Here is an 11,770-nt window from a genome sequence, read left to right on the forward strand (position 1 = left end):
TCAAATTTCATGAACAATACAATCTTTTACAGTTTTTTTTTCTATTATCTGTGTCACATAATTAATACTTTGCTAATTAAATACGTCGCGTTCAGTTGGGTAGTGTAGAAAGGAAAATATTTTAATTTGTGTTTTTCAGTCTTATTTATAACGAGTTAAAGTATATCAATAAACTGATTACTTACACTTTTATTCATCGATCAAATTTTTTAATTAAAATTCCAAAGGTTCATATCTATTTAATATTTTTTTAAGATTTCAAAAGTAATAGCATTAAAATTAAGGTTTTTTTTATATAAAACCGGATTTAACATATTTACTTAGTTTTTTGCCTTAAGTCATATTCCTAACAATTTAAAATATTCCAATAAACTGCTAACTTACACTTTTATTTATCAATGATTTTTTTTTTTTCATGAAAATTCTAAAGATTCATATCTATTTAGAAAGAGAACCGGTTAGCTCTGCTTATTTTCGAATTCTTGTGAGTGTTTATGGTGAATAACAGGGATGGCCAACCAGCGGCTCGCGAGCCACATGCGGCTCTTTGAAGGATTATTCGTGGCTCTCGATAAATGTACCCGAGTTCACTTTTCATTTTTGTTCTATTATATTTTAATATTTTTCTGAACCCATTTGAAATTCAAGCTGAGTTTTTCCATTTCCAATATAATTATGACCCAAAACGCATCTGAAGAATTAGAATTAATAGAGATGCAAGACGATCAAACTCTACTATTAAAATATAAGTCGAGGTCGATTACTGAATTTTGGAAATTCGTACAAGAATCGAAGTATCCTGAATTAAAAAAGGCTGCTTGTCTAATTATTTCAATATTCGTAATAACGTACTTATGTGAATCATTTTATTCCACTTTAAGATTCGTGAAATCTAAACACTAATCAGTATTAACTAATCAGCATCTCAAGGAATTACTAAGAAGTGCTGTCACCAATTATTCACCAAATTTTAAAGTATTGTCAAGAGAAATAAAACAAATAAGTTTAATTTTTAATATTTAAATTCAATGCTCACATTTTGTACTTTTATTTTTTATTTATATACTTTCAATAAGCGTAATTTGTGTAAAAAAATATTTAGTACCTTTTTTACATACCTTTTAAATACGTATTTAATGGCTGCTCGCGAAATATTTCAAATTTTGAAAAATGGCTCGACTATCAAAGAGCTTGGCCACCCCTGGTGTATAGCATAATTTACCTCCAGGTGTCACCACCATTGTAAATTTGAAATTATATCACAATAGTGATATTTATTAGAAATTTGAATTATGCTTTTAAACTGGGATTTTTGGGTTGAATTATGTGTATTTAAGTTTATTTATATTTAATTAGTATTGTATTATCAATTTTATAATGTAATATGTAGTTTGTGAATGTTTTTCTCTTTGAACTTTTTTTTTTGTTCTGACGTCCACTGGTTGCGAGGCGGATCATGAGTTAGAAAACCGGTCAGTCTAGATTCTTTCGCCTTGTTGAGAGGAGAATAAAAAGGGTTGAGAAGAGTGACAAGGGAAAGAAGAAAAAAAAGAAGGAAGGATGAACTAAGACGATACCACTGAGTGAATGATTTTATTTTATTTTATTTTATTTTATAACCGTCGTTGAACAGCCGACCCAATTTCATGGGTTTACGACTACTAATGTTCAACTCCGTAGCCTTGTAATTTTGAACCAATCCAGAAGACAAGGAAACTCCTGGATCAGTACCCCCAGAGGTATTGATTTGTTATGGGAACATGGAGGACTTTGAGACTCGACAGATTTAACGTGCATCAGTCATCATTTACTACACGGGGAGTCTTCGGCCGACGAGGATCGAACCCACGACCTCTTGGACATGGGCCAAGCACCCTACCGACCAGGCTATCCCGGCCTTGAGTGAATGATTAATTAAAACCGGGGTCGCTGAGTAAGATGGTCAAAGATGAATTGATGTTTAAAATGTATAGGTTAATGTATAAACACCGGAGTCGCTGAATGAGTGGACTAGGTAGGCGCCCCTGAGTGGATGAGCGTGGGTCTTGAGAAAAGTTAAACCGAAGCCTCTAAGTTGATGACGGAAAATGATGAGCTGAGTGCCGCTGTGATTGAGTCTGTTGGGCTATCCCGAGGGTACCAATGCTAAAAGTCGGTGGTCCCACTTGTGCAAGTTGCCTTACTAGAAGGAAGACTGTTGAAGTTTGAGGGATTGGAAATTGGAATGCTGTCTATCAGAAACTAAGAGTTTGCCTGTTCCTCGAGTCTTGTTGCAATACCGGTGGGCGTTCCAGGAATTTGGTCCGTAATTTCATTTTGTATTTATAAACTCTAAGTTCTATTTTAGTACAGTTTTAATAAGAATAATTTACCCTGAATTTTAATTTTTTCTACTATATTGTTAGATATATATTTTAAGATGAGCCATTGATATTTAATATCGTGTTTACCGGATTCGGAGAATATTAGGAACTATAATTTTAATTGATTTTAGTAGATTGTAAGATAAGTGGGCATTTTGTTCTTAATTGTTTTTCTGGATTTGGAGTAATAGAATGTTGTGCCTTAGATTTTGTAATGCATTTTATTGAAAAGTTATATTTGTGTTGATGAATTTTAAACTTGAAATAGTGTATAATTTGGAAATATATGTTTACGTGTTAGCATTTGGAAATGGTTGAAGTTGTGTTTGTTTAAAAATTAGAGTTGTAATAAAATTGGTTTTAAATGTTAAGTGTTTCCAGTGATTTCTTTGCTAATTTTCTTTGTTGAAAGTTAATTTAATGATCACCACATAATCAAAGTTTGAAAGGTAACAATACAAAAGTTTATAGTATTTCAAAAGTAATAACATTAAAATTATTGTTTTTTCAACCAGATTTAATATTTTTCAATTTTTAATACAAAATCTGGTAATATCTGGTAATAATATTAAAATATCTGGTTTCATATGAAATCAGATCTAATTATTTTAATATTTTAATATAATTAATAAAGATCTATAAAAGTATACTTTCCTAAATTATCTAATATAATTTGAAATGAATGAATTTTTAAAATTATTTTTTAATCACTTTAAAGAAAAAGATATCAACTTTGAACTGATGGTTAATCTATCATACCTGTAAATTAAATAAGAACATTTAAAACATCAAAATTATAAAGGGAAAAAAAAGAAAAAAACATTCAAGAGAATTTTTTTCTTCATATTATTTGTAAAAACAAACTTTCAACTGCGCTAAGTTGGAAATAATCTTATTAAAACTTCAGCCAATCTGCATGTAAATTCAATTTTAAAACAAAACTAAGAAAAAAGAAAACTATAACTTCTTTTTTATCGAAGTGTTAGGTTGAAAATCGCTTGCGTGAAAATCGTTAAAGCATTCTTTCTTCCGAAAAGCTCTTAAGTTTCCTTTTATACCCATGTATAAATTTGAAAAATTTAATTCTTTTTTTTTCATGAGTAAAAAATGTATACATTATCCTTTATTCAACTCAGTGATTTACAGGAGAAATACGATGAATTCTGATGAATTATGCATCATTCTAATCCTAATGGGGGAGGGGGTGTCTTAAGTGAATTATCCTTTTCATCGGTATATTGATTGAATTTTCAACTTTTTTTAACGTATATTTTTTACTTTGAGCAATTTTTAGCCTTACAGTGGAATTTAATTCATGGTCTTATTTAATTATGTTTGAAGCAAATACAATTTTTCTTTTCTTGGTTTATATTTTTTTTATCCGTTCGAAATGCATTTTTATCCGATGAAAGAGAACGACGAAAACGTAAAACTCTTATGGTAACTAAAGTACTCTTGAACTTTTTATCCAATGTTTCATGCCAAGAAATCTTCCAGAATAAAATGTTTATTAAAAAAAATATTTTATATAAAGTAAAAATGGTTTTAGAATGATTAAATATAAAGAACTTTTTAGGCTGTAATAAAAGCGATGTAAGACGTTTTTATTTAACATCATTCTGCAAGTATCGAATTTCAGTTGCATTACCGCCCACACAAAGATTTTTTATTATTACTTATAATATAATTACCATTTTGTTAATGTCATATGTCACACTTAGATAGGTAAATAAAAAAAAGAGATCTTGTTCCTAACCAGTTAAAAAAAATTTTAACTAATTACTTGTCTCCAAATTTAATTGGAAAAATCGATATCAAATTTAGTCATGAAAAACTATGAATTATGTGTAAAAAACCCTAAAAGCTTTGATCAGTAAAAAAATTAATATTTTCAAAATGCTTTGATTCAAAAATGTAAGAAGATTCAATGGTTTAAATAATTCCCGAAAATGATTTAAATAACATAAATAACGTTTCCCTATTAAAATAGGCTTATATTGAGCACAAAAGTTAGCAAAAATGAATGGCTTTAAATTTTTATAATTTCGAAATTATTACACATACTACGAAACAGAAAATACTGCTTATTAAAAAAATTTATACCAATTTTTTCTATTTGTTAGTGTTCAATATTTGAGCTTCTATTGCACGATTTTCAAGTTGTTGTAGTGTATTTTAAGCATCTTTGGTTCATAAGCTATATATTTTGAGTAATCTCCTAAAACTGAAACCACATAATGTAAGGTGCGGCGAATAAAGGAAATTCACAAATTTATTTCCCCGTTTACAGGGAATAAATTCAATTCTTTTATATTTGCCAGAGTCACCAATTAGGTCGGATACTTTCGGTCCGTTCACTCCCTTTTACGTTCAGCTGCTGACATAACCAATAGTAGATTCATGTGAACTAACAGAGACCCCTAACTCAGTTCCAAAAGCAAATTGACTATCGTCAGCTGTGAACTACAGGAAAAGTGATAAACTTGTAAGAGAGTCACACTATTACAGCAAAATAACTTGGGTCCTCATTGCGCCAATATTAATGAAATTTATAATAATAAAGGAAAATGAAAATAAAACCACTATTTGAGTGTTTTTAAATCTAAATAAGGTTTAATTTTAAAAGTATAAATTCTAAGTAGATGAGAAAAATTTAATGGAATTTGAAAAATATGAGTATCTTTATAATAGAGTGAGAGAAATTATTAATTTATTTAAAAAACAGAATTTTTCGTGATTTTTTTCTTAGCTAAAAATTATTAAAAATTTTAAGCAATTTCAGTTTTGGATTTTAAGAGCCTGATCAGTGAAGTATTTAAATTGAATTTAAATTATTTTATTTCATAACCGTCGTTAAACAGCCGACCCAATTTTGATTTTACAACTGCCTATGTTCAACTCCGTAGCCATGTAATTTTGAACCCAATCCAGAAGACAAGGGAACTCTTGGATCAATGTGGGCGAAATTTGCCTTCGTGAAGAAAATTTTGTTGGACTAACCAGCATTTGTATGACATGGTGAAGAAAACCACGGAAACCTGCCACGGTTAGCCTGATGGCAAAGAAACTCTTACCCTTGATCCATCTACCACTGATGATATTGTACGTCAGTACTGTGGTCGATGCGAGCCGAGTGCGGGATTCGTATTGACCTGCCATCTCTGGGATTCAAACCCGTTTCACCTCAGTGGTAGGCGAACTAATAGAAGTATAACACTTTTCCATTTCAGAAAACTATGACTCTTCTGCATATTTACATTTTGCGCTATTTTCATAAGCCGCTGACTATTTTTTTTAAAATTTTATTTTTTTATTTAAACGATTGGAAACTCCTCGTGCACCACAAAGTATACCATGATTCTTACAGAAGTAAGTAGAAAACAAAAACAAGAAAATTTACATTCAAAACAAAATTCCTCAAGGCAACAAGACTTTCGATACTTTTGACCAGTTCAGATAAAACAGGAGGCCAACAGGAGGCCGCTGACCATAGAATCATGAATACCTGATTTAAATTTACTATGCATATAATACAGCAACGTTTGCTAGCAAGCGAGTAATGATTCTACAATAAACATCCTTTTAATGGTGATAAGTTGCAATATAAACTTTTTTCCCTAGAGATGCATTTTTTCGAATTGTCACAGGTTGTTATGTTATTTTTTTTTTCAAAATGCAGTTTGGACGACTTAAGTTAATGTTGAAATGGTGATAATTTGAAATCTGAACATTTTTTTCTCTACTGATACATTTCTATGATACAGAAGAATATACCTGGAATGTTGATAAGCTACAATTTTATTTTTTTTCCCTCAAGATATAATTCTTGATAGTGTTTTGCCGTTAAGGTATTTCTATTATTAAATATTGCTTGGATGAATGAAATTTGATTAAAATTTGTAACCATACCGTTAAGGAACCTTCGAAGAACATACTTGAAATGCTGCTCAGTTACAATCTCAACTCTTAAGTCACTTCTTCAGCTGTATTTGAGGATAAAATGCTTGATTAAAAAAATTTCAGTTATTAAACTGAAATAAGAGTTTATATTGCGATAATTATTTTACAAAAACTATTAATAGCCAGTAAATCTTAAATGACATTTCTATGTATTTAAAATTGAATTTATTATCAAAATTAAAGTTACTAACTTTATTTAAGATACAATTATTTATGTGTTCAATGATTTTAAATTTATAATAGTTGTTTATCGCGTTTATTCATCAGAGGTATTTCGGCATCTTTTTTCATAAAAAAAAAAAAAAAAAAAACTGAAAAGTTTTTTTTTTTTGCATGGTCAAAATATCAAATATTTTAGCGTTTTCAGTTTTCGAAGAAATTCATGGTATACATGAAGCATGGGAAAGCACCGTATTTGTCAGACTGAAATGTCTTAAAATGAAGTAATTGAGATAAAATTTTATAACTATACTAACAAACACTATGTCTGAGCAATATACCAATATTTTAAAACATTATTACTCTTGGTATTAAAAAAAATGCATACGAAGGAAAGATTTAAATCCTTCGCAAAAACATATATTATGAAAAAACGCATATAAAATTTAAAGAATCAACGAAAAAGTTTCTTTCAGTTATGACGAAAAGAATGCTTAAAATACTTAACATACTTGCCATAATACTTAAACACCAGTGAATGCAATTAAGTTAGTACTTATAGCTTTCTTATATAAATATTTTTTCAAGTGCCCATTAGTTGGGATATATTTAATTATCTCAGCTACAAAACTTCATTACCAATCGAGAGATGATACATAAATATTCCTTTTAACTCCTAATTGGAGCACAGGGCTTCTATCATAGCTTTCCATCTCACTCTATTTAGGGCTAGATATTATGCCTCGCTCCATGTGTTTCTTATTGTTTTCAATTCGGTTACCAACTTCCTGCCCCGTGCCAAGTATTTTTAGATATTCCTCTCCTTCTATTGCCTTATTTGGGTTCCAATCAAAATCTTGTTTTACTTTAAATTTTTGAGGTTTACCTCACTAATTCATTTCCATTCACTTTCGTTTTTTCTTTTTTTTTCTTTTTTAATTTCTAAGGATTTCTTCTAACGATGTCGGCATTCCAAATTTTATAAAATCATTTGATACGCAATATTCTTCTTAAACCTGTGTTAACAAATACTGGAAGTTTTTTAAGTTATTTTTATTGCAGTGCAATGTTTATGAGTTACATGGTAGAACAGATTTAACAATAGTATTGAAAATACTATTTTTTGTTGAATTCGTTATGTTTATATTTTTTTCCGGAATTTATTGAAGATAGCGTAACTGCTTCGGACATCGTTTATCTATTTAGTATAGTCATCATTTCCGTTTTGCTCCACTTCCCCAGTTCCATTTCGTTGTTAATTATACTTCCAAGATAAGTGAAACTACTTACCTCCTATAGTTTATTATTTTTTTAAGAATATGTAATTTCATTGTTTAGGATAATTTTTTAAAATTTTAGTTTTATTTTGGTTGTTAATAAGCCCTTTTCAATGAAGAATATTAATGGAATATACTTATATCAATAATCTTAACATAATATTATTTATATTAACAAAAGACTTCATGTTTGTTTTTAAAAAATTAAATTTGTCTTTTCAAAGTAACGAGGCTAATTTTTAAATTATATGTCAATTAAGTGTTTTATCACTTTTAAGTGCATATAAATCTGTTACAAAACGTTCTTTAATAAACCTTTCTTTGCAATTTTCTACTTACAAATGACCCTCAATATTCAATATATGGTGAATCTTTTAAAAATTCAAACAACTGATAGGGTAAAAATAAAGTTTTATTATAACATACATTAGTGAAATATTTTTGTAAAAATATTTTTTGGCAGGTATATTTCTTGATTGATGATCCGAATTAATGTGTTACATCGAAATACATATATCACCAAATAAAGGTATGAGTAACATTTATGTGAGTGGGTGTTTTGCATTTAATTCGTTCCAGTGCAGACTTCTCTCCGCTATATCACAATTCAAAATTGCGTGGTTGAGCTCCAGTTCTTCAAAACGATTGACAAAGTTTTTCCTTAAGTTATAACGTGAGTCTAAAAAATAAACAATAATATAAAATTATACCTGTATCTTAAATTTAAGCAATTTTAACAAGTTATAACAAAAATAGCCATAACTACAATTCGAATAATACATATGATACCGTGAATCTCAGAAGTCAGGAGAATGCCGATTTTCGCAGGTGAATGTCAACAATTACATAATCGCTTTGGTGAATGCCCAAAATATTAATATTTGTTATATCCTATTTGATATTAATTTATTCGTTGTATTATTATATTTATGCGATATTTTAATATCTGCTGAAGATAGATTAGGAGAAACATCAGTGTTCGGAGTATACTGGGCAAATACATACCACGAAGCGGTACTGAACCTTAAAAAAAACATCAGTGCATAGTATTCTGTCCAATTTCATGTATGTACTGAGTAACATACAATTCATGCATCATTTAAAAAGGCACTGTTATTCGATAATATAAGCAAATTTTTAATGATTGCTAATCGATGACATTGGAAGTCCAATCGTAATCAGCGTTTTAGCCAATCCAAAATGGGCAGAAAAATAACGTTTTATCAAAATGACGGAGCAATATCAAGGAGTAAGGGTGAAAATACACTCTGGCCTTGCCCACCATTATCCCCAGACCTTATAATATTCATTTTTTTTCCTACAGGTGTTCCTATGAGGATTTGATACGAATTCTACACACGACTCGCTCCGACCACACTGCTGACATAAAATATCCTCAGTGGTATACGGATTCCGATTTGAGTCCCCTTCCCGTCTGGCTAAACGTGTGAGATTTTCATGGTTTTCCTCTCCATGTATCGAAAATGAGGGTTGGTTCCATCCAAAAGTCCTCCACGAAATCAAATTTCTTCCAATACTTGATCCAGGAGTTTCCTCATCTCCCGGATTGGGTTCAAAATTACGATGCAGTGGAGTTGAATATTGGTAGTCGTAATCCCAAAATTGGACCAGCTATTCAATGAATGTTATAAGATATCGGAGTTCGTGAAGGATTGTGTGTATGAGGATTTAGGTCGAACGAACATAATTTCTTTCAAATCAGTCATGGTCATCACCACAGCATCTAATGCTGCACAAAATGTTGCACAAAATGTGCAACACGCTGCACAAAATGTTGCAGGACATTTCAGAGTGATGCATGCACAACAAAAAAGAGCCTCAAAACTTCTTTCAAAATCTGATAATATTACTTTTGCATGCAGGATCATTTTCAATGAATGCATTTATTAGATTTTGTGCAGTTCACTTCGGAAATTAGGTTATTCATTTTGATTTACTCGCCTAATTGTTTCAGTTATTTCTTTATTTATTTTATCCGGCATTCATATATTTTTTCCTATCAATTATGCCAAATCATATATTCAACCGAAATTTTGAGATTAAGTTTTCTCAATGTTTTGTGAAAGCTTTTCACAATGAGGCAAGTTTGTTCTGTAGTATCTGTACTGTAGCATGCAGAATGAAAGTTCTAAATCTCTCTATTACTTGTGACCTATACCCTGTGTTTCATACAGTTTACTTATTTAAAAACAGGGTAACAGGAAAGCCTCAAATAACAGAAATATATAACAATTAAAGAAAACAAAATTATTAAAGAAATTAAAGAAAACAACAAAAAATTTATTTTTTTAACAGCATTTAACGTAATTAAAAATTATTATTTAAAAATAATTATTAAAAAATCGCCAAAATAAAAGGGATTAAAAATTTACTATGGCAGCACTATATGTCCTACCCATTTTAATTCTAAGCGAATACTTCTTATAAAGTCGCATACAAAACCTGAATGAAGAATAAAAGAATAAAAAAGCAGGATTACTCACAATGTTAAGGTACTTTTCCCAAGTTAACATATAACTCATTCTTTCTGTATGGACTTGAAGAGTAGATATGACTCGAAGGGCAGCGTTTGATTGTCGCAAATACTTTGTCTTGTGCTGGCTGTAAAGAAATAAAAAAATGAATATAGAAGTTATAGTGTTTAATTAAAAGTTTGAGAGAATCATCTATATTTTTCTGACAAAGAAAACAAATTATTCAAATTTTAAGATTTATAACGAAAGAGAAATTCAAAAAACAATTATACTTAATTTTATTATGATAAGCTTTTTTTAAAAATTGATTTTACATTTAAATATGGAAATATGAAATTAAATTCTGGAATTGAGATGTAGTCAGGGGAATCTAAGTTCATTTTTAAGAATATGTAGGGGAGAGTCGGTAGCCCCGCCCAGCGGGTACCTCCGCCCACAGTCAATTTCATATGTATAGAATATTTTTTTCAAGTCAATGGGCCAATGGACATTAATTGTTATATTAAAAAATGATTATTTTCAAAGTTTCAAGTATTTATGCAGCTTTTAACATGGTAAACAATAGTTTTGAAAATATGTTGAATACAGTAGTCATGAAATGAAGAAAAATTGGTTGAATGTTTCGATTAAACTTCATTTTAATACTAAAAATATAATTTTTTCTATACATACAGCATTAAAGTATGTAGTCTTAAGTTTTATTTGCACGAAGAAAGAAGTTTATACGTGAAAAATTGTTCGAGTAATTACAAATTTACAAAACAATTCGATTCTGGGTAGCTCCGCTCACATGAATGTCGGGTATCACCGCCCAATTTTATTTCGTCGATAAATGTACGGTTGCAAAGATTATTATTTTATTGCTTCAAATTTGAATTTTATATGCATTTTTAACAACAAATATTGTTGTTATTAAGTGATAGAATTTACTAAAAGTATGTATATATGTATGTAATAAATAAAATAATTTTTGATAAAAATGATAAATGAGGTTTATCAATTGTCAATATATTGGTCACTTTCATTTACACCTGAAAAAACAGCCAAAAAACATAATTTTTGTAACTGGGCGGGGCTACCCGACACATTTCGAAAAGAGCTGAAAAACATGTTTTTTAAAATTTCTATTCTTTTAAGTTAAACTATTCCTTTTTGGTTTATTCTTTTTGCATTATTTAATTAGATGGTAAAACAATAGAAACATACAAAAATATTGATTATTACTCAATATTATACAGAAATATAAGCAATATTCCTTAAGTGGGAGGGGCTACCTGACTCTCCCCTACTTAGTATTTTCTTCTGACATCATTGTACTTCTATGATTGATTTTATTTTTTAATATTTAACTGTTAAGTTTTGAATAACGATGTTTACGCATAAATTTTTGAGGTGTTGGTCAAACGGTTCAAAATATACTTAAAAAATATTCTATGTAGTTTCTTCTCACACCATTTTATTTTTCAAGGACGATTTATTTTTTGAAATTGAACACCAAAAGTTTCTTTTTCCCTCT

General features: G+C 29.5%; 1 protein-coding gene across 1 annotated transcript in view; it reads right to left on the reverse strand.

Moving 5' to 3' along the window:
• Nucleotides 1-8,155: 8,155 nt before the first annotated feature.
• The window catches only part of LOC107443826 (cell adhesion molecule Dscam1), a 77,577-nt gene continuing 73,962 nt past the window's right edge, over nucleotides 8,156-11,770 (reverse strand). Inside the window, exons 22-23 of the mRNA XM_016057829.4 lie at nucleotides 10,264-10,381; nucleotides 8,156-8,438 (exon numbers count right to left, since the gene is read on the reverse strand). Coding sequence (XP_015913315.3) covers nucleotides 10,268-10,381 — 114 coding nt within the window. The 3' untranslated portion in view covers nucleotides 8,156-8,438; nucleotides 10,264-10,267. The remainder of the gene's footprint in view (nucleotides 8,439-10,263; nucleotides 10,382-11,770) is intronic.

The sequence above is a fragment of the Parasteatoda tepidariorum genome, chromosome 3 (genome assembly GCF_982258835.1).
Source record: "Parasteatoda tepidariorum strain Cologne lab strain chromosome 3, Ptep-v5.0, whole genome shotgun sequence".
In the NCBI taxonomy this organism is placed as follows: domain Eukaryota; kingdom Metazoa; phylum Arthropoda; class Arachnida; order Araneae; family Theridiidae; genus Parasteatoda; species Parasteatoda tepidariorum.